The sequence below is a fragment of the Schistocerca serialis genome, chromosome 4, assembly GCF_023864345.2.
Source record: "Schistocerca serialis cubense isolate TAMUIC-IGC-003099 chromosome 4, iqSchSeri2.2, whole genome shotgun sequence".
In the NCBI taxonomy this organism is placed as follows: Eukaryota; Metazoa; Arthropoda; class Insecta; order Orthoptera; family Acrididae; genus Schistocerca; species Schistocerca serialis.
Window position 1 is genome coordinate 273,749,624 of NC_064641.1, and position 20,657 is coordinate 273,770,280.

At 42.0% G+C, this 20,657-nt stretch overlaps 1 protein-coding gene across 1 annotated transcript in view; it reads right to left on the bottom strand.

Annotated features, from left to right (window-relative positions):
• Nucleotides 1-20,657, bottom strand: part of LOC126473833 (ATP-dependent translocase ABCB1-like) — a 213,264-nt gene that overhangs the window by 152,443 nt on the left and 40,164 nt on the right. Inside the window, exons 5-6 of the mRNA XM_050101158.1 lie at nucleotides 18,990-19,292; nucleotides 8,567-8,667 (exon numbers count right to left, since the gene is read on the bottom strand). Of these exons, the coding sequence (XP_049957115.1) occupies nucleotides 8,567-8,667; nucleotides 18,990-19,292 (404 nt within the window). The remainder of the gene's footprint in view (nucleotides 1-8,566; nucleotides 8,668-18,989; nucleotides 19,293-20,657) is intronic.

Sequence of the window (20,657 nt, forward strand, 5' to 3'; positions counted from 1 at the left end):
TGATGTTTTTTTGGATTAATTTTTTTGCTGTCGCTCTTTACATCTGAGCTATACAGGGCGTCTCAGGATTGGTCAGTATTTAAGGATATGGCAGGAACGACCCTTCGAAGCAAAACAGTCTATGTAGTAAACACGGGTACTGACCATTCCTTCTGCGGCATCTTATATAGTTCAACTCAAATTGTCCATTCCTCCTTTCATTATCTTCGCGATTTTTAGCTATATGTTGTTCTTCTTTCTGCCGCGGTGCCTGTATTGGCCATGAGTTGGTTCAAAGAAATCGTTCACACAGGAGAATCGTGTAAACATACCGTCATTTGACCATCGGACAGACTCCCGTATCGACCACTTATTAATAAGCATCCCTGGAGTAGAGAAACAACTGAAAAATTTGAAAGCAAACAAATTACGTTTTACGAGTATTTTACAGCATTGGCCCCGTGCCGAGCCTGCATTTAAGGTGAATCTCTCGCTCAGTACAAAGTTCCAAGTGACTGGGAAAAAGCGCAGGTGACTCCAGTCTATAAGAAGGATAAAAGAACGGACCCGTAAAATTACAGACCAATATCCCTAACTTCGGTTTGCTGCAGAATCCTTGAACAATTCTTCGGTTCGAATGTGTTAAACTTTCTTGAGACTGTAAGAAACTTACATCCACGTGTCCGCATGGTTTTAGAAAGCAGCTTGTCCTTCTCTCACATGATGTACTGCGAACTCTGGAAGAAGAGCAGCAGACACACTGCATATTTCTATATTTCCGGAAAGCATTTGATACGGTGCCCTATTGCAGGCTTTTAACGAATGGATGACGATATATACAAGTTCACAGATACGTGAATGGCTCGAAGACCTCGTACGTAACAGAACCCAGTATGTTATCCTCGGCGACGGCTGTCCATCAGAGACAAGGATATCGTCAGTAGTGTCCGGTGGAAGTGTGATAGGACTGCTGTTGCTGTCTGTATACATAAATAATTTGGCGGACAGGGTGGGAATCAATCTACGGTTATTTGCTGATGATGCTATGATGTACAGTAAAGTATCGAAGTTGAGTGATTGTAGGAAGATACAAGACGATTTACAAGGAGAGGTCCCCAGCGGTGCGATCGACTTTTTGAAACTTTCTATGCGGTAATGTAGGTTAAGATACCAGGTATCAAACACTGCCGCTATTCAACCTGATGGGTCCTTGTTTGCGAGTAACCGAAGAATGAAAAATTCAGAATTTTGTGTGACACTCAATAGCGTTTAAAAAGATGTCATATATAGGGTGCGACGGATAGGTTAACAACTTTGCATACAGGAGGTTGTGAGTTCAAATCTCGTTAGGTGTAGTAAGATTTTTTTTCATTTTCATTTCTTTATCGAAATTACCTACATCATTATATTTATTCAATTAATTGGTTCGAATCTAATTTTTTATTTCTATTCCGTCGTCACATCATTTCAATCACCGTATGAACTTTTTATTTGGTTTCATTTTTTCTCTGTATCATTCTTTTTCCAATCGGAATTTTTATGGATATCAATTTAATTATATTAACCTTTTATAATATTCAATTATGTGAAAATTCAGAACTATCAGTTAAAAAACAAAAGGCGAAATAATCTATTTAGATCTTTGCAATGGTGTGAAATATGTATTCATGTTACTAGATGTGCAATTTTTTTTTGCACGGTAAAACATTTAAAACAAAACCTAAATGGACAAAATAACGCAGATGAATATTTAAAGAAAATACCTACTTAAAAGTAAAACGAAATTAAGCAAAATGAGAAACAGATATAGTGAGCGCTATAATGAAGTAGAAAAAACAGGACGATAAACCAAAATTAATACATAGAATTAATTAAAAACACATGAACAAAGATTTGAAGTGGAGAAAGAATGATAGGAAGAAAAATCAGAGCAAGCGCAGAAGTTGATATTATGATATCATAATTAAAATTATGTGACAAAGAAATGGAATTAAAATATTACTTTTAAATCAATTAATTGAATAAAAATGAGATCAAAGTCATTTAGATAAAGATTTAAAATAAAAAAGAACCTTACTGCACCTGGGGGATTGGATCCCAAAACCTCCTGCAAGCCAATCTGTCATTCTATCAATCACACCCAGCAATAGTACTACATAAGCCAACATTTTTAACAGTATTGCGTAACACACAAAATTCTGAATTTTTTCGTCAATTACTAGCAAACGAGGGCTCACCAGGGTGAATGGCTGCAGTGTATGATATCTGGGATCTTAAGCTACGTACATCACTGTATAGAAGGTTTCAAAAAGTCGATAGCACCACTGGGGACATCTCCTTGTAAGACAAAATTTCTTGTTGGTTTGATGAGTGGCAGCTAGCTGTAAATGCCGAAAATTTAACTTAATGCAGATGAGTAGGAAGAAAAAACGCATAATGTTTAGATACAGTATTATTAGTGTCCTGCTTGACACGGCCAAGTCTTCAAATATCTGGACGTAGCGTTGCAAAGCGATATGAAACGGAACGAGGACGTGAGAACTGTTGAGAGCAGGCGAATGGTCGATCCGGTTTATTGGGAGAATTTTCGGAAAGGGTAGCTCACTTGTGAAGAAGACCACAAATAGGACGCCAGAGCGACCTATTCTTAAGTACTGATAGTTTGGGATCAGTAGCAGGTCGGTTTGAAGGAAGACATCGAAGCAGTTCAGAGGCGGGCTGCTAGATTTGTTACCGGTAGGTTCGAACAACACGTAAGCGTGACGGAGATGCTTCAGGAACTCGAATGGTAATCCCTGGAGGGAAGAGGCCTCAGTTCCGAGTAAAGCTATTGAGAAAAATTAGGGAAACGGCATTTGAAGCTGACTGCCAACATATATTGCGCCTGAGGACCACCAAGAAATGCTCATATGGAAGTATACAGACAGTCGTCTTTCCCTCGCTGTAATTGCGAGTGCAGCAGAAAACAAAATGACTAATAGTGGTACAGGGTACCCTCCACCACCCACCATACGGTGGCTTGCTGAGTATCTGTGCAGACGTAGAAGAAAGCTTGTGAGGGTCTATAACCAACCCGTCTGCGTGCTACACTCACTGGACCTACAGCTGGAGTTACGTCTGTGGTGCGATTTCGTATGACAGTGGGAGCATTCCCCTGTTTTCCCACGGACCTCGATTGGAAATTCGCACATGCTTCTGGCGATTCGACCTGTTGTGCTGCCATTCATGAACAGCAATACAGCGGTTCTTTCACAACAGTATAACGCTCGCTCAGATACCCCTGTTATACCCAGCATGCTCTGCAGAGAGTCGACATGTTGCTTTGGCCTGCTTGATCATCAGATCTGTCTCCAACCGAGCACATATGGGAAATTATCGGACAACAACTCCAGCATCATCCACATACCGCATTAAGCGTCCCTGTATTGACCATCCAAATGCAACAGGCATGGAAATCCGTCCCACAACCTGATATCTGGCACCTGTGAAACACAATGCATGCACTTTGCATGCTTGCATTCAACATTCTGGCTGTTACACTGGTTATTAATGTACCAGTATTTCACATTTCCAATGGCTTATCTTGCACTTACATTAGCCTTTGACCTTGAAATGTCAGTCCTTAAGTATGTTACTTAGACAAATCATCATCATCATCAGTTATCTGCTATATTAGCAGGTCCTTTGCCTCTCCATTTTCTGCGATCCATTGCTTCCTTCTTAAGGCTGCTGTATGTTATACCGTCCATCATGTCATCCAGTATCTGGAATCTCTTCCTTCCTCGCTTTCTTTTCCCTTCTACATAACCTTCTAAAACTGTTTTTATCAGTCCGTCATTCTTTCTTAATATATGCCCAATCCAATTTCTTTTTCTTCTCTTTATTATATCTAGTAACTGCCTTTTCTCTCCCACTCTTCTCAGTACCTCTTCATTTTTTACTCTGTCCATCCAACTTATTCCTTCCATCTTCCGCCATGTCCAGATCTCAAAAGCCTCCAGCCTTTCTCTGTCTTTTTTCCTCATAGCCCATGTTTCAGCGCCATATAGAAGAACACTCCATACAAGACATTTTATGAGTCTCTTTCTGAGTTCTCTGTCCATACCGCTGCAGAAGATTCTCCTTTTCTTATAAAACGCCTCTTTTGCCATTGCTATCCTTGTTTTAATTTCTGTGGTGCACTTCCAGTCGGTGTCTATCCTGCTTCCAAGATACTTAAAATTTTGCACCTGTTCTAGTTTTTCTCCATTCAGCACAATTTTTAGTTCCTTATTTCATCCTATTGCCAATACTTTTGTTTTATTTGTGTTAATTTTCATTCCATATTTTTTTCCGTTAGTTGCAATGGTGTCCACCAAATCCTGTAATTCTTTTTCCCCTGTGGCTAGAAGGACCATGTCATCAGCAAATCTCAAGCACCCTATTCTTCTTCCTCCAATTTCTACTCCTTTGTCATCTAATGAGCATTGGTCAATCATATTTTCCAAGTACAGGTTGAAAAGAGTAGGTGATAAACAGCATCCTTGTCTTACTCCTTTCCATAGTCTGATCCAGTTCGTACTTTCTCCTCTCACTTTAACTGAAACTTTTTGATTAAGGTACAATGAGTTTATAAGTCTTCTGGTTTTCCAGTCCACTCTCTTTTCCCTCATAATAGTCGCCAGCTTGTCCCAAACCACATTGTCAAATGCCTTTTCTAAATCGATGAAGCACATATATAGGTCTCTTCCTTTTTCAATAAACCTTTCTCCTAAGATTCGTAGGAGCCCTATTGCATCTCTGGTGCCCGTATTCCGTCTAAAGCCAAACTGCTCCTCGCCGAGATTCTCCTCTATTACTTTTTCAAGTCTTTTATTAATTATTCTTAACATCACTTTGGCTGCATGTGAAATGAGGCTGATTGACCTGTGCTCGCTGCATTTCTTGGTTCCTTGTTTTTTCGGCAATGGAATCATTACTGTTGTCAAAAAGTCCTCAGGCCATTCACCACTGTCATATATTTTATTACATAACCTCAATATTTCTCTTGTTCCATTGTGGTTCAAGCATTTTAGTATTTCTCGCGGTATTGTATCTGTACCTACTGCTTTGCCATTTTTCATTGCAGCAATAGCAGACTTTACTTCTTCCATTATGATGGTCGGTCCTTTCTCTTCATCACTTACACTGTTGTGTGATTCAAGTTCCAGAATTTCTGGTTTGCTATTTGTGTCATATAGCTCTTTTATATATTCTTCCCATCTCTGGAGGACATCGTCACGATCTTTATACACTACCTCTTCGTCTTTACTCAAAATTTCCATAGTAGCACTTCCCGCTCTGTTTTGTTCCCATGTCATAGTCTTTACTCTGTTGTATAGTAAGTCGTATCTTCCTTTCCTGTCCAGTTCTTCAATTTCATCACATTCCTCTTTTAGCCATTTTTTCCTAGCCTGCTCTGTTTCTCTTCGCAGTTCGTTATTTAACCTTCGGTATATCTTTCTTGCATCTTCAGTGTTCTTGTTTTTCAATTTTCTTCTCTCCTCCATCTTGGAAATCATTTCTTGTGTGACCCATGGTTTCTTTGACCTTTTCCCTTTTACATATCCTATATTTTGTTGTCCTGCTTTAATGATTCCTTCTTTCAGCATATTCCAGTACTCGTTGGCATTACCAGGTGCTTCTTTGTCTCGTAATGTGCTTATAAAGTCCCGAGACAGCATTTCCGTAATTTGTTCTTTGTTGGACCTTATCTTCTCTAGATCCCATTTCTTCACCATTGTCGCCTTTTTCAGTTTTTTCATTCTTATTTCTATTTCTGCCATAAGTAAGTTGTGGTCACTATTAATATCTGCACCTGGTAATGTGTGCACCTTCTTGATTCCATTCCTGTATCTTTCTTCTACCAGTATAAAATCGATTTGGTTTCTGTATTTATCCCCTGGTGATTTCCAAGTGTAGAGCCTCCTCTTATGGTTCTTGAACCATGTGTTTGCCACTATCAGCTGCCTTTCCCTGCAGAAGTCAATTAACCATTCACCTCTGTCATTTCTCTTTCCAAGACCATGACTGCCTACTATGTTTCCCTCTTTCCCTTCTCCCACAATGGCGTTCCAGTCTCCCATTACTATTTTGCAGCATTTTTTATTTTCGTCCATTATTCTCTCTATTACATTGTACGTTTCCTCTACAATTTGGTCATCATGTTCTGAAGTTGGCATATACACCTGGACAATCAGTAAATCTTTTTGTGCTCCTTTCAGCCTTACACCAATAACCCGGTCATTTGCATAGTCTACATATTCCACACATTTAGCCAATTCCTTTGTCATAATCATTCCTACTCCATTAATTCCTTTTACTTCTCCTCCTGAGTAGTAGAATACATATTCATCTGACTGCAACTCTCCATGTCCATTCCATCTTACTTCAGCAATTCCTACGAGGTCCATATGATTCTTTTCCATCTCTCTTGTAAGGTTTTCTAGTTTTCCTGCTTGTAGCAGAGTTCTGACATTCCAGGTACCAATTCTCGTTTTGATTTTTTGCCTCCTTTCAAGTTGTCCCCCCCGGAGATCCGAATGGGGGACTATTTTACCTCCGGACACTGATTTAACATGAGAGGAAGCCATTTTTTGTGCATAAAATGGAGACTGCATTATGCAGGGAAAATAATCTGCGGTGGTATTCCGTTGCCTTCCGCAGTTCTGGAGGCCGCCCCTAACATGGGATACAGACGCCTTTTGCAGCCGCCCGCTCCGGGTCAGACGCTGCATGAGAAGTATTGGTTGGAAAATGAAAGACCCCTAGCCCTCGAAACCTAATAGCGTCAGGGTCGGAAAAGAACAAGAGCTGGCCGAGGGTGGCCAGATAGGAAAGATAAGAGTGAGGAGCCTGGCATAAGTAAGTGGAAGCAATGCCAGGACTCAGCTCGGGGCCCCGTGGTCGCCAGCCACGTATCACTAGGTGTGACTCCCTGAGGTAACTTAGACAAATATATTTCCGAAATTTCGTTACTCTCCATTATTTCTTGATGTAGCGTTTTTTTTCCGTCGGTGTGTACTGAGACTTGTTATATCTACAAAGAAAACACAAAACACATCTTTGTTTCTTTTCATTATTCCATTAGTAGCAAGAACTGCTGCTTTCTCCGCTCTTGGTGTACTCTGGCAATAGGCTTTGTCTTCAACGTTTTATTCGCGAAAATCGTTGTACATCTACAGGGCGACAATCATTGAACTATATGAATTAAAATCGTCATAATTTTTGAATGGTTTGCATTATGACGTTCAAACTGCATGGTTGGCCGCGGGGAATGATGGGAATTAGTATGCGCGTGCATGCGATGAAACCTATTTTCATTTGGATGGGTTCATCAATAAGCAAAATTGGCGCATTTGGGAGACTGAGAATGCCAAAGGGTGACTGTGTGGTGTGCAATGTCTAGTCACGAAATAATCGGAACGATATTCCTTGATGGCACGGGGACTATCGAACGGTACGTGAAGATTTTGGAAGATAATTTCATCTACATTATCCAAAGTCACTGCTGACCGGGTTGGCCGAGCGGTTCTAGGCACTACGGTCGCAGGTTCGAATCCTGCCTCGAGCATGGATGTGTGTGATATCCTTAGGTTAGTTAGGATTAAGTAGTTCTAAGTTCTAGGGGACTGATGACCTCAGATGTTAAGTCCCATAGTGCTCAGAGCCATTTGAACCAAAGGCACCCTGATTTCGACGAGATGTGGTTCATGCAAGACGGAGCTCGACCCCATCGACGCAGGGGAGTGTTTGATGTCCTGGAGATGCGCTTTGGCGGCCGTACTCTGGCTCTGAGGTACTCAGAGCCCACTGGCATGGGACTCGATTGGCCAACATACTCTCCGGATCTGAATCACATTCGATTCCTTTTTTGCGGCTATATTAAAGATAAACTGTACGGCAATAGCCACAAAACCATTTGTGAGCTGAAAACAGCCATTCAGGAGGTTATCGACAACATCGATGTTCGGATACTTCAGCGTGTCACGCAGAATTTCGCTATTCGTCTGCGCCACATCATCGCCAATGATGGCAGGCATATCGAACATGTCATAACCTAAATCCGAATACCTGTAGTGACGTTTACATGTTGAATAAAGTGTGTGCACGCCGTCGTTTGTCACTAATTTACGTTTCTTTTCATAAATTTCGATAATTTTCACCCTGTATACATGGATATTAACGATTCGACAAATTAAATGACTAACGAAGAACAAACTGTAAATATATGTCGGCATAGCACAATGGATTTGGTCTTCATACTCTGAAATACATAACTGATGAAATGTCTCTCGCTTCAGCCACGAATATTTCAGTTCGAGTGTGGCAAGAAGTTCGATTTGATAGACCATTTAATACTTCAGCAGACTTGTATTGTAGCCTGCACAATACTAGATAAGTATTGTGCAGGCATTAAACAGAAAGTGTCCAGGGGAAAAGTGACATCATTTTGCTAACGATGTAGGACAGGGTTTTTAATCCACACTCTCAGGCGATGGAAAACTAACAAACATAGAGCAGTCAATAAAGTAAGGTGAAAGACATCGAATTACGAGGCTGTACTCACCCAGAAATTCGACTGGCGAGGTCGCCAGTACGCTGCGTGTCGTGCCAGCTTATGTCCTGCCGCAGCACAGACTCGAGGTACAGGTCACGGATGCGGTACATCTACGGGCACACAAGTATTAGGTTGCTGCATAAGTTCGTAGCGTTTTTCTATAAGTTTATTAAACACAGAAGAACACAAAACATTTAGTCATCAATAATATATACTCCATTATTTGCAACAGTCTGCTAACGATGAGACAACTTCTCGATTACACGACTGTAGAAATCACATTGTTTTGATGCGAAGAACTCGTCGAGCCATGTTCGAAGGGCATTTTCATCCAAAAAGGAAGTTCCTTGAAGGTTGTGAGAGAGCGCAAAAGGTGAAAATCTGAGGCGCAGGATAAGGTGTATAAGGAGGGTGTGGAATAACTTCCCAACCGAACTCATGTATAGTGCTTTGGTCAGTCTAGCAGAATGCTGGAGGGGCTTATCGTGGGGTAACATCACTTCACGCAGTCTTCCTGGTCCTTCTCCTTGGATTGCGTCTGAAAGACGTCTCAGCTGTTGACAATAAATTTCAGCAGTGATGGTTATACCTCGGGGATGGGATTCGTAACACGCCACACTGCCGCTGTTCCACCATGTGAATAAAATTATCTTTATGGACGCGCACAGGTCTTGCTGCTTTGTTTTGGCTCAGAAATTTCTTATTTTGGCGTAAAGACACCATTTCTCATCACCAGTAACGATACAAAATAAAAATGGTCGGTGTATTTTACGAGACAATTGATGACGAGCAAGCAGAGACTTGGCCACCCACAGATTTTTGTTATTTTAGTTCAGAGCGTGCAGTACCATACCTCCGATTTTTGAACCTTCCCCATTGCTTGAGAACGTCGAACGATGGCGGAATGACCAGAGTTCATCACATTTCAAATTTTCGAATACACTGACTTGAATCATTGTGGACTAATGCTTTTAAATGATCTTCATTCAATCCCGAATGTCTTCCTGAACGTGGAGAGTCACTAATGTCATAACTATCCTCCTTAAAACGAGAAAACCATTTCCTTGTCGTGCTCTGTCCAATGGCATTATCATCATACACGCCCTAAACGTTTCTACGTGCCTCCGCTACTGTCACCCATCTACTGAACTTAAACAGAAGATGGAAATGTTATTTATGCGCCTGACACTCTGTTTTCTAGCTTCCACAGATCTATTCAGTATCTCCAGATGACAAAATGACAAATGTGAACTGAGATAGCTACAGTGAATTACAAATAAAAAGTGACAATCGATAAATACACCTATAGCAACCGTAATACTAACACTCAATACAAAAACGCTACGAACTTATGCGTCAGTAATTTTTGTTCTTATCGCAGATCGTACCATTTATTCACGTACACCGTTTCCGTATTTGGCCACGCACTTTGAAAGAAAAATAATCAGTAGAGTTTAACGTTCAGTGGACGAAGAAGTCATTGGAGACGGGACGCAAGTTCGGATATGTCAAGTATAGGGGAGGAAATCGACAGAGTCCTTTTCAGACGAACCATTTGACAATTGGCGAATTAGGAGAAGAACGGAAAACCAAAATCTGGACGGTCAGACGGTGTTCTGAACGTCGATCCTCCCGAACCAGAATCCAGTGCCTCAGCCATATCACCATCTCGCTCGATGCGGAACTCTAGTGTTGTGGTTTCGAGGCAGGTAATACTTTTGTGGCAAGTAGCAAGTACGAAGCGAGAAAGTAATGTTTATGCACTGGGTGGTTTATAGTAGCAATAAAGGTTCTTACCCTTTGGATGATGTCTTGTGTGATGGAAATTTCAATAACCCAGAATAACTTGGTTTACGTCTTGGATGTGTGGTGGGCAACACATAAAACATCTACCGTAAGGAAGCGCTTCCACCATTGCTACTTCCCTAGTAGCTAACACTACAGCTTAGGCATGAGAGGTTCCCAAATTGTTAGTGTAACTCAATATCATCTTTTTCTTTCTCGTGAATGACACCGCATCCAGCAATAAACTCTTTGCAAGTTCCTAAACCAGCTGAAACACCAATTGCCCAATAATATTGCCACTACCCTGGCATCAGAAAATGCAGTCACGGAATTTTTAAGAAATTATAGCAACCACAAATAGCTATTCCCACAAAGAAATCCTCTGCTGTCCCGTAGCCCGTCAGGTAGGTGATAATACCACATCAACGCGATGTTTAATTTTCACTAATCTTGACCTTACGGATGTAATCCTGTAGTTGTTGTCTTCACTCCGAAGACTCGTTAGCTGCTGTTCGCTATAGTTTCTACACCCCTTCTTATATATCATCACCATAGTGACTAGCGTTGATATGTCTGGTTATGCCCTACCAACTTATCCTTTCTTTTGTCAAACTAAGCTATAAACCTCTTTTCTCTCCTATTCTTTTCAGTTCCTCTTCATTAGTTATCCCATCTTCACATCTAATCCACAGCATTGTTCTACAACATCATCTCTCAGATACTTTTATTCTCTTCTTGTCCATACTGTTTATCATTTACGTTTCCCTTCTATACATAGCAACGCTCATGGAGAATACTGTCAGGAAAGACTTCCAAGCACTTGAGTTGATAAAGGTGTTCAGATATACTCTTACAGAAAAGCTTTTCGTGCTGCTGCATGTCTGCTTTATATATCCTCTTTCGTTTTCCCATGGTCAGTTTGCTCTCTAAATACAAAAACTCGTCTACTGCTTTCATTATTTGCTAATCTAATTCTGTTACATTCCATTATCCTTGTTTTTGTTGGTGTACACCTTATAATCTCTTTTCGAGGCTATTCTTACTGCAGAGCTGATCTTCCAAGTCCTTTTCTGCCTGTGTCAGAGTTCCAATGTCATTTAAAATTTTCATTTCTTCTCCATGAACTGAAACTGCGTTTCTAAATTTCACCTTGGTTTCCTTTATTGCCAACTCAGAGATTGGATAACCTGATGTTTAGACTACGACATAATATCGCTAACTTCTCAACAACAGCCTTCTTTTCATATCCTTCGACACTCATAATTATAGTCTGTTTCCTGTGCAAGTATTAGGTAACCTTCTGCTCGTTATATTTCACACACGGTATCTTCAGAATTTCGAAGAGTGTAGTCCAGTCAACATTATTAGTTTCTTCGTATCTGTTGAGCGCCGCAGCTCCGCAGCTACAGGGCTACTACAAATGATTCATTCATTTTTAGAGCTTTATGTTTCTCCTAAATAGTACATGTGCTAATAGTATTGATGAACGGATATAACCATAAAGTCACAAAATTTGCATTTTTCACTCTCTAAATGATCTATAAGTGGCCCTCTAGTCACACGACACACGTCCATGCGGTAGGCAAATTCGTTCCTTAACGTATGTAGTGACATCCTCTCAATGGTCATCACATCAATACTGACGTGTCCGCTGAGCTGCTCCAGTGTACCTGTCAGTGGGGGTACGTAAACTCCATTTTTAATGTACCTTCAACGACAAAGGCACAGAGCCACATCATCTTCGCCACTAGACCCAATCCAGCGATGCGAAAGTTCATCGTTTAGATAGCAACGAACATCGATGGTCGCCGGCCGGAGTGGCCGTGCGGTTCTAGGCGCTACAGTATGGAGCTGAGCGACCACTACGTCGCAGGTTCGAATCCTGCCTCGGGCATGGATGTGTGTGATGTTCTTAGGTTAGTTAGGTTTAATTAGTTCTAAGTTCAAGGCGACTGATGACCTCAGAAGTTAAGTCGCGTAGTGCTCAGAGCAATTTGAACCATTTGAACCATCGATGGTCAGCTGTGGAAACAACCAGAACTGCAACATATCAAGATAAGAAGTACTCTTCGCAGTATTCTCACCAAAGGAAAAGGGCTCATTAAGTTCGTCTGTGAAGTTGCACTGAAAACGTTAACGTGCGGCGAATCTCGTTCATGCCCCACACTTTCATGTGGATTTTCAATGCCCAACACTCACACATTGTGGCGACTAACCTTTCGAGATAAATGAAAGATTGCTGAATATCAGCTTGGAGGCGAAATGTTTGTCCTCAAGTGTTTCCTGCATTGTGAGTCAAAATTGAAGGCGGCAACCATAATCTTCTGGTTTTGATGTTGCACCCGCTGCGGTATTCCAAGTTCGTGGCTTACACGGACAGTTGATTTTCGTGGACTGCGTACGAAATATTCGCTCAAGGCCTCCACGTTTGCATCTTGCATGCTTGGTCGACTGGTACTTTCCTGTTTACAGAAACGACAAATGTCCCTAAATTGTCAATACCGACACACAATGCTTTTTATACATGGTGGTTCTTTTCCATAATTCCTTATGAATGCATGTTGCACTGTTGGGGCAGATAAACATCTCATACTCCAACACACAGGAGCCCTTTTCAAGATTTGTCATCATCAGTGACTCTTCGGTTCTATTGATGCTTCTGTCATATTTGTACATGTAGTACTCTCGAAAATATGGAACTCTGAAAACGATTGAATCATTTATAGTATCCCTGTTTATAACGATTTAGAGAACAACCGCTCCAGATGCATTTCACACGATCGGTTAGGCTTTCATACTGAAGCCATTGTTTAGAGGAATTTGAAAATTGTGTTGTGCTGAACCGACGTCAAAATTGACGCTACTTCGTTACGTCACAATTAGTAATGTTCTGCATTTCTGGAATATCTTCAGTTTTAAAGAGCATTTAGTAACCAATGCATTGCAGTCGTAGTCCGCTTGTGCTCTTGGAAACATTTAGCAATTCAAAATCTGGTTGCGAATTTTCGTCTTTCTTTCCAATGTACAGCATGTAACAAGACAATACCGACCAAATTCTAGGGCCGGCCGCGGTGGTCTCGCGGTTCTAGGCGCGCAGTCCGGAAGCGTGCGACTGCTACGGTAGCAGGTTCGAATCCTGCCTCGGGCATTGATGTGTGTGATGTCCTTAGGTTAGTTAGGTTTAAGTAGTTGTAAGTTCTAGGGGACTGATAACCACAGCAGTTGAGTCCCATAGTGCTCAGAGCCATTTGAACCAAATTCTAGGGATAACACAGGAAGAATTTCAGGATACCAATTTACTTATGGAGAAACTATAGGACGATGTTTCAGAGCATCTAAGTTAAGCGGAATTCCTTACAATGAGCACGGCAGCATGATATGTATTAGATGCCGTCGAACACAGCGACGCCAGTGGCCCTTTAAATTGTATAACGTGTTCAAATGTGTGTGTGAATTTCTAAGGGACCAAACTGCTGATGTTATCGGTCCCTAGACTTACACACTACTTAAACTGACTTATGCTAAGAACAATACACACCCCCATGCCTTAGGAACGACTCGAATTTCCGACGGGAGGGGCCACGCAATTCGTCCAAGCCGCCTCTAACCGCGCGGCCACTTCGCGCGGCTGTATAACGTGCCAATGTCTACTGCCGAAGGAGTAACGTAACCGTTAGCGTTTGCCTCTGTTACGTCGATCCTTTGTAACTCCACTGGATGACATTTCGGGGCCTTGGTATTCATTGACCATTTATTTTCATGACACGGTCTACAATCTTTCGAACTTTGTCGTACTGAGTTTCTACACTCCACAATTTCCTTCTGAAACAGTCTGACAACCCCCTTTTCTTTCAGGTAAACAATCTTCTTTCATAATTCTAAAACGAATAGATGCGATTATTAAATTGTGCTGGTGCAAAATTCTTCCTCGTGGCTTCCAGTTTCATTCCTTTCTGTATGTTGTCCTTTCCCACTTCCTTTTATGGAATTCCTGTCTTCCATCACAATTAAATTTTATTTTCCCTTACATACTGAATACTTCTATTTTATCACATTTTTTCAATATCTTTACTCTTTTTAAAATTTAAGAATCTTGCAGTTTCAGAACCGTGGTGGTTCAAGTACAATCTAAAACAAAGAAACGTGAATCATGCGACCAGGGGACACCTTTCCATTCACCCAGGACCCAATCTCATTGAACCCATGTCTAATGCGCATGTTGCGCCACATGGAAACATGCAGCGCGGCTTGGAGAGGGGGGTGGGGGTGGAGGTCATCTGCTACAGAGTCTCAGAGCCTCATGTTCAAGAATATGTGCTAAACACTAACCTCAGATACAGTAAAGCCTACACCAGCATTATACGCTGTTGTCAGGTCTGCCACAAACCGACGCTTATGGTGCATTACAGAAAGGACAAGGACAAGCTGCCGACTTCCTTCTTGCATTACGGGGAGAGGGTGTAAACCCCTTGTCACCTGCTGGTAGTGTCACCATCCTTCAACCAGTTTCCATAGACGCTCAGTACAGTAACAAGCGAGCAGCCAACCCGTGTCACCGTTTCCGCCATGATCGTTCCCAGGTGCTACGCCATAACAGTCTGCTCTACCAAACTCGCTTATGTCAATGAATCTCTTCATCTGCGGCCCGCATCGTCGCTCTGTCCTTACCCAGTCATGTACTCGCAACACCACTAGCTAGGATTCGATCTCGCAGTTATCAATGGATATAATGTTTTCGCTCTTCAGGGTGTATATCTTCCTCTCTTTTACAGTTTGGGTATATGAAATTTTTCTCTCGTAGTGAAATATTTTTCAAGGAGTACTGAGAATTGCTTTGGGACCTTCTTGTCTAAATTATTTCAATTTTGATGTACCCTCTGTCATCAAGTATAATAAAAGTGGCTTATGTATTCTTCTGTATACAACATGTTGGCCGGCCGTTGTGGCCTAGCGGTTCTAGGCACTTCAGTCTGGAACCGCGCGACCGCTACGGTCCGAAGTGGTTGGCGCTGTTTTCAGTGAATATCTTGCGCGTCACGCAAACTGGTATCTTTATAGTTTTTTATGTCCAAGCTGTGCACTGAAATAATTAATAAATCATTAATTAACGTCACTATATTATAAAGTGAATCACCTAAACCTTGCACTGCAAATGTTGTGGAAATGGAAAGTGCAATTAATATGGGGATTTCACAGAACGGATTGGCAGTCAGGGGCTCGTATTGTTAGCCAATAAAAAGATTGCAGTAACACTTAGGAGGTGTACTTTTGTGCAAACATACACTTTTTAACAATGCCTATTGACATAAACAGACTTAAAGTAGGATAAATTAGAATGTCAATGGTGTTTGTTACAAATTGTAGAGAGAGTCGTTTACGAGATACCGTATTTTGGAAAGTTGCCACACTGGCACTTGTTTGTGCCATTTAACCTATGTAGTTGCTAGGTACGATGTTATATTTGCTTACAGTGTGATTGTGTGTCCCCTGAATATATTACGACTTGCTAGTCAGCTGTGTGAACAGTCCAAGCAGTAGGTTATGAGTGGACCATGGGATTTACCCATGCAAAAAAAGGCCCACATACCCATGGTGTATGGAGAGTGTTGGAAGAATGTACTTCGTTCTTGTGCGGCGTATGCGCAAGGTATCCCAACAGACGTCACCGGTCTTGGCAATTATTTATCATCCTCTGCAACAATTTACGTGAAAGCTGTGATGTAGCATTTAATAACGCAACAGCAAGAACCATTGACGACAGAAGGACGTAGAAATTAACGTTCTTGCTGCTCTTGCAGTTGATCCGCACTTTAGCTTTCGCACAATGTCGCGAGGAAGGAAGTGTCAAGACAGGTGTCCTACGCATTCTCCATCAATATAGATTCCATCCTTATCACACATCTCTCCATGGAAACGATTATGAGAACCATATTAACTTCCGTACATGGGGATTGAGACAGGATACTCCAGATGTATCATGTGACTTACCTTGTTTAATAATGAAGCCACACTTACCAGTCATGGCCATGTAAACCACTCAAACATGCACTATTGTCTGTTGACAATCCCTGTTGGCTTTCTTTAGGTGCATCTTCACCGTCCACCGAGTGTAAACGTCTGATATGGAGTAGTGAGCCAGGAGCCCAAAGGCCCGTTTTTGATAAACGGCCACTGAACGCGCCCAAGTATCGCAGTCTCCTAACAGACCATCCTCCACGGACACTAGAAGACGTTCCTCTGCAGACTGTGGGGAATATGTGGTACCAACATGATGGGTGTCCAGTCCTTAGTGCATGAAGTACTATAGGATGTCTTCACGAATTGTTTCCAAATCGTTGCATTGGACGCAGAGGACCTGTACCTTGGCCGGCCGGTTCCCTGGATCTGATGCGCGTATGCTTTTCTTTGTCTACAAGGACATGCCAACTACACCCGATGATATGTAACGACGTATTACTGCAGGCTGCTCGGACATCGCCGCTAAAAAATACTACCACGTGTGCAGCAGTCGTTCCAGATTAGGCTGGAAGCGGTGGTCATTTTGAACACAACCTGTGATGTACAATTGTCCTGGTAATCGTCAGAATCCGCATAACTAGTGCATGTATTTGTGTTCTTCTTTACTGTGTGCTATCATAGGTATTGTACAAGTGTCGGTGTGGGAACTTTTCGAAATACGATATCTCGTAAACGATTCACAGCTAGAATCCTGCAACCAATACCAACAATGTTCTAATTTACCCAACTTTTAGTTTGTTAATGTCACATTTAAAAAGTGTATCTTTGCACAAAAAATACACTTTACAAGTGTTAACACAATCTGTTGATTGGTTAACAATACGGGTCGCTGGCTACTAATCCATTCTGTGAAAGCTGCATATCAATAGCACTTCCCATTTCCGCAATATCTGTGGTGCAAGTTTTAGGTGATTTACCCTGCATACACGAAAGCATCGTAAGTCCAAAAAGTTCTGAGACTGATTTTATTTCTGGTGTACAAGCGACGCCAGCGCAGTAACTACGGTGGCAGCTGTAAACACAGATACATGCGACCAACCGGCTGTGAGCAAACAGTATAGCCGTAGACGTTCGACGCTGATGTGTCACAAATTGCCATGGAACAAATCGAGTGTGCAGACATTCTCCGGAACGTTTTGGAGAAGAGAAAAGTGCGTGAAAAATTTGTTGACTCCAAACAAGGCACACTACTCGTGGGCGCCTACAGTTCGTTTCTGAAAAAAATCATGATGGGTCACGAGACTTGGTTTTATCAACAGGCACCTACCACAGAACGGCAAGATGGAGGAGGTCACATCAAAGGTCTGTACTTGGATGACATAACCAACATTCAAGCCAATGTGACAAGTAAACTGAACAGCATCACAATGATGGACAGTTTCACATGGTCGTACAAACGTTCTGTGCGTTGTAGTCAAGCGGACAAACACAGTGTAGAATGCGTGAAGCATTAAACCTCCATCTTTACTTGTCTCTGTTAATCCAGTCTCGAAACTTTTGGATTGAAGGGGAATAGAAAGCAAGTTCTTCTCATTTAAGATCGTGCCTTATAAGAGATGTGTATTACGTAATAAACAAGCATATACATTAACTTCCTCCTAGAAACTGCACACAGTACTCATCTCCAAACACTGCTGCTGTTCGCTTGTCCGATGTTGGAAGTAAATTATGAATTGAAAAATCAGTACTCAAGTTTTGCATCCAGAATAATGGAGAGCTTAAAGATTTATTATAAAGTTTACGATGTGCGTGAGGATAATTTAGTCATGAATAGATCGTGCACATCACAATTAGATCACAACTCGCCTTTGAGCATAAGAAATACAGCATAACCCAGAACCTCAGATTCAGACGATAGTAGAAGATAGCGAATTGGCTAATTTGCAATAATGATCTAATAAATGAATATCTAATTTGCTATTAAGATAAACAACTTTGTTGCAACAACGTAAATTAATAGCGACTGTTTAAAGTGATGACCACCAACGTCATTGTATGCATCACTATGGTGGATATCTCTTTCTCCACACACTGTGAAACAACCATGTTGCCTGTTACAGAATGAGAAATAGAGGTGGGACTCTACCAACCAATTCCTCTTCTGTCCATGTGTTCAAAAACTTCATGTAATCCAGTTCGCCGTTCTAAGTTCTGTATTGTTTTTAAAGGTCTTGCCAGTAACGTCGATGCAGAAAGATAAGCACTTCAGAAAATTTTGCGTCACACGCACTGTTCATTCCAGACTTTGTATCACTCTAAATATTCATTTCCAAGGATTGGTCGCTACTCTCAAAATAATGCTTCACACCCTAGGTGCAGTTTTCATAATTATTACGGCTGAGGGAAAAAAGTCAAAATGTCCCCTCCCTGTACTCAGATTTTGGTCATCTATCATCCGTTTAACACTGACGCTGTAGTTTCAAAAACCTGTATATTCTTCACAAATAAATCGACTTCAATTCGCTTATCTTGCTTGGATTGTAAAAGCAGACTCAAAGTGTGAGTATTCTAGTCTTGCTGCAGCAATTGAAGCAATGTAAACTTTGGAAGACATGAGGTGTCTAAAGCGTAGACTGTATTTAAAGAGCTTTTCCTTGATGAAAGGTCTTACATCTCTCTAGATACGTACCTGTCTGTTTGAAACGCGTTTGAAGATGAAGGTGGAGACGTAGCTGAGGGAGAAGTTTGCGATGCCCAGGACGGCGCTGTATATGGCGTAGTGCCTGATTCCTTCCAGGAAGACGCTCACCTCCTGGTCGGGCAGCGTCACGTTGGCCATCGACGCGTTGACCGTGGCCGTGCCGAAGTCCACCATCACCTTAGTGAGATCGCCGAGCAGCCAGTGGCCGGCAGGTTCGGTGACGCCCGATCCCAGCCCCGCCAACAGCCCGGCAAACAGCAGCAGGTGCTCCCAGGTCGACGAGAAGCGGAACTGGAAGGCAAACAGTGGTCATCTCAGCAAGTGAAAACTTCCTTGGAAAAGTCTGGGAACTGGTTTTTGAAACGAAAATTGAAATTTTCTTCAGCTCCATCTGTATCGCTCCCTAGAGATAAGTTTAAACTACTAACTTTTCGCTCAACGGGCTATAAATAATCATTATTCCTCCAATTCGCAAGTAAAGGGAAGGGTCAAAATGGAAGTACACTCTGCGATGTGCTTAATGGTGATATACAGTGCGTAAATGGAGATCTAGATGTAGATTCATGATCAACGGAGGGGCGGAGGGTAGTAGTGTCAATGCTCGTACCTGTCCTTAACCTACTGGTAAAGGAAAGAGGGAAAAGCGACTGCAAGAGAATTTCTTGTCGCCGCGAGAGAGACAAGAAGCTATCGCCTGAATTAATAAATTGTTGCAGATCGTATACAACGACGGCGTGATACAAATTCGCCAACACCACATGAGAGGCTGGGTATCTCTTATCAGTAAGCAAATAGACACACAGCTATTCCTTATGGCCGAAGAAAGCAGGGAGAAGTTAATAAATCCCCTGCGTGTACTTCTTCGCTTACATTATTTCTCTACTGAGCAGAATCACGTTCCCAGTTTCTAACTTACTTGTTTTGCGTGATGGTTACTCTGCGGGTGTTGGAGTAACCATACTTTTCTTGAGACCAATTCGTAGGCGATGTGCGTACTTTGGGTTCAGATCTAGCCTACGCTGATGAGGCACAACATTATGAGCATATTTTATTTAGTTATCTGTGACTGAGGTGACAAAGTCATGGGAACTTCCTGCTATCGTGTCGGACTTCCTTTCGTCCGGCGTAGTGCAGCTGTTCGACTTCTCATGGACTCGAGAAGTCGTTGGAAATCTCCTGCCCATACCGAGCGATACTGCCTCTACAGCCGTCCAAAATGCGAAACTGTAGCCCGAACAGTGTTTTGTGCACTAGCTGGTCCCTCGATTATGTCCCATAAATGTTCCATGAGAATCTCGTCGGGCGATCTGAAGGCCAAATCATACTGTCGAATTGTCCGCAGCTCGTGGTCGTGCGATAGCGTTCTCGCTTCCCACGCCCGGGGTCCCGGGTTCGATTCCCGGCGGGGTCAGGGATTTTCTCTGCCTCGTGATGACTGGGTGTTGTGTGATGTCCTTAGGTTAGTTAGGTTTAAGTAGTTCTAAGTTCTAGGGGACTGATGACCATAGATGTTAAGTCCCATGTGCTCAGAGCCATTTGAACCATACTGTCGAATTGTCCAGAATGTTCTTCATACCATTCGCAAACGACTGTGGCCCATTGACATGACATGAGATCATGAAGTGCATATATAGCTGCAAATACCCCCAAGTAGTT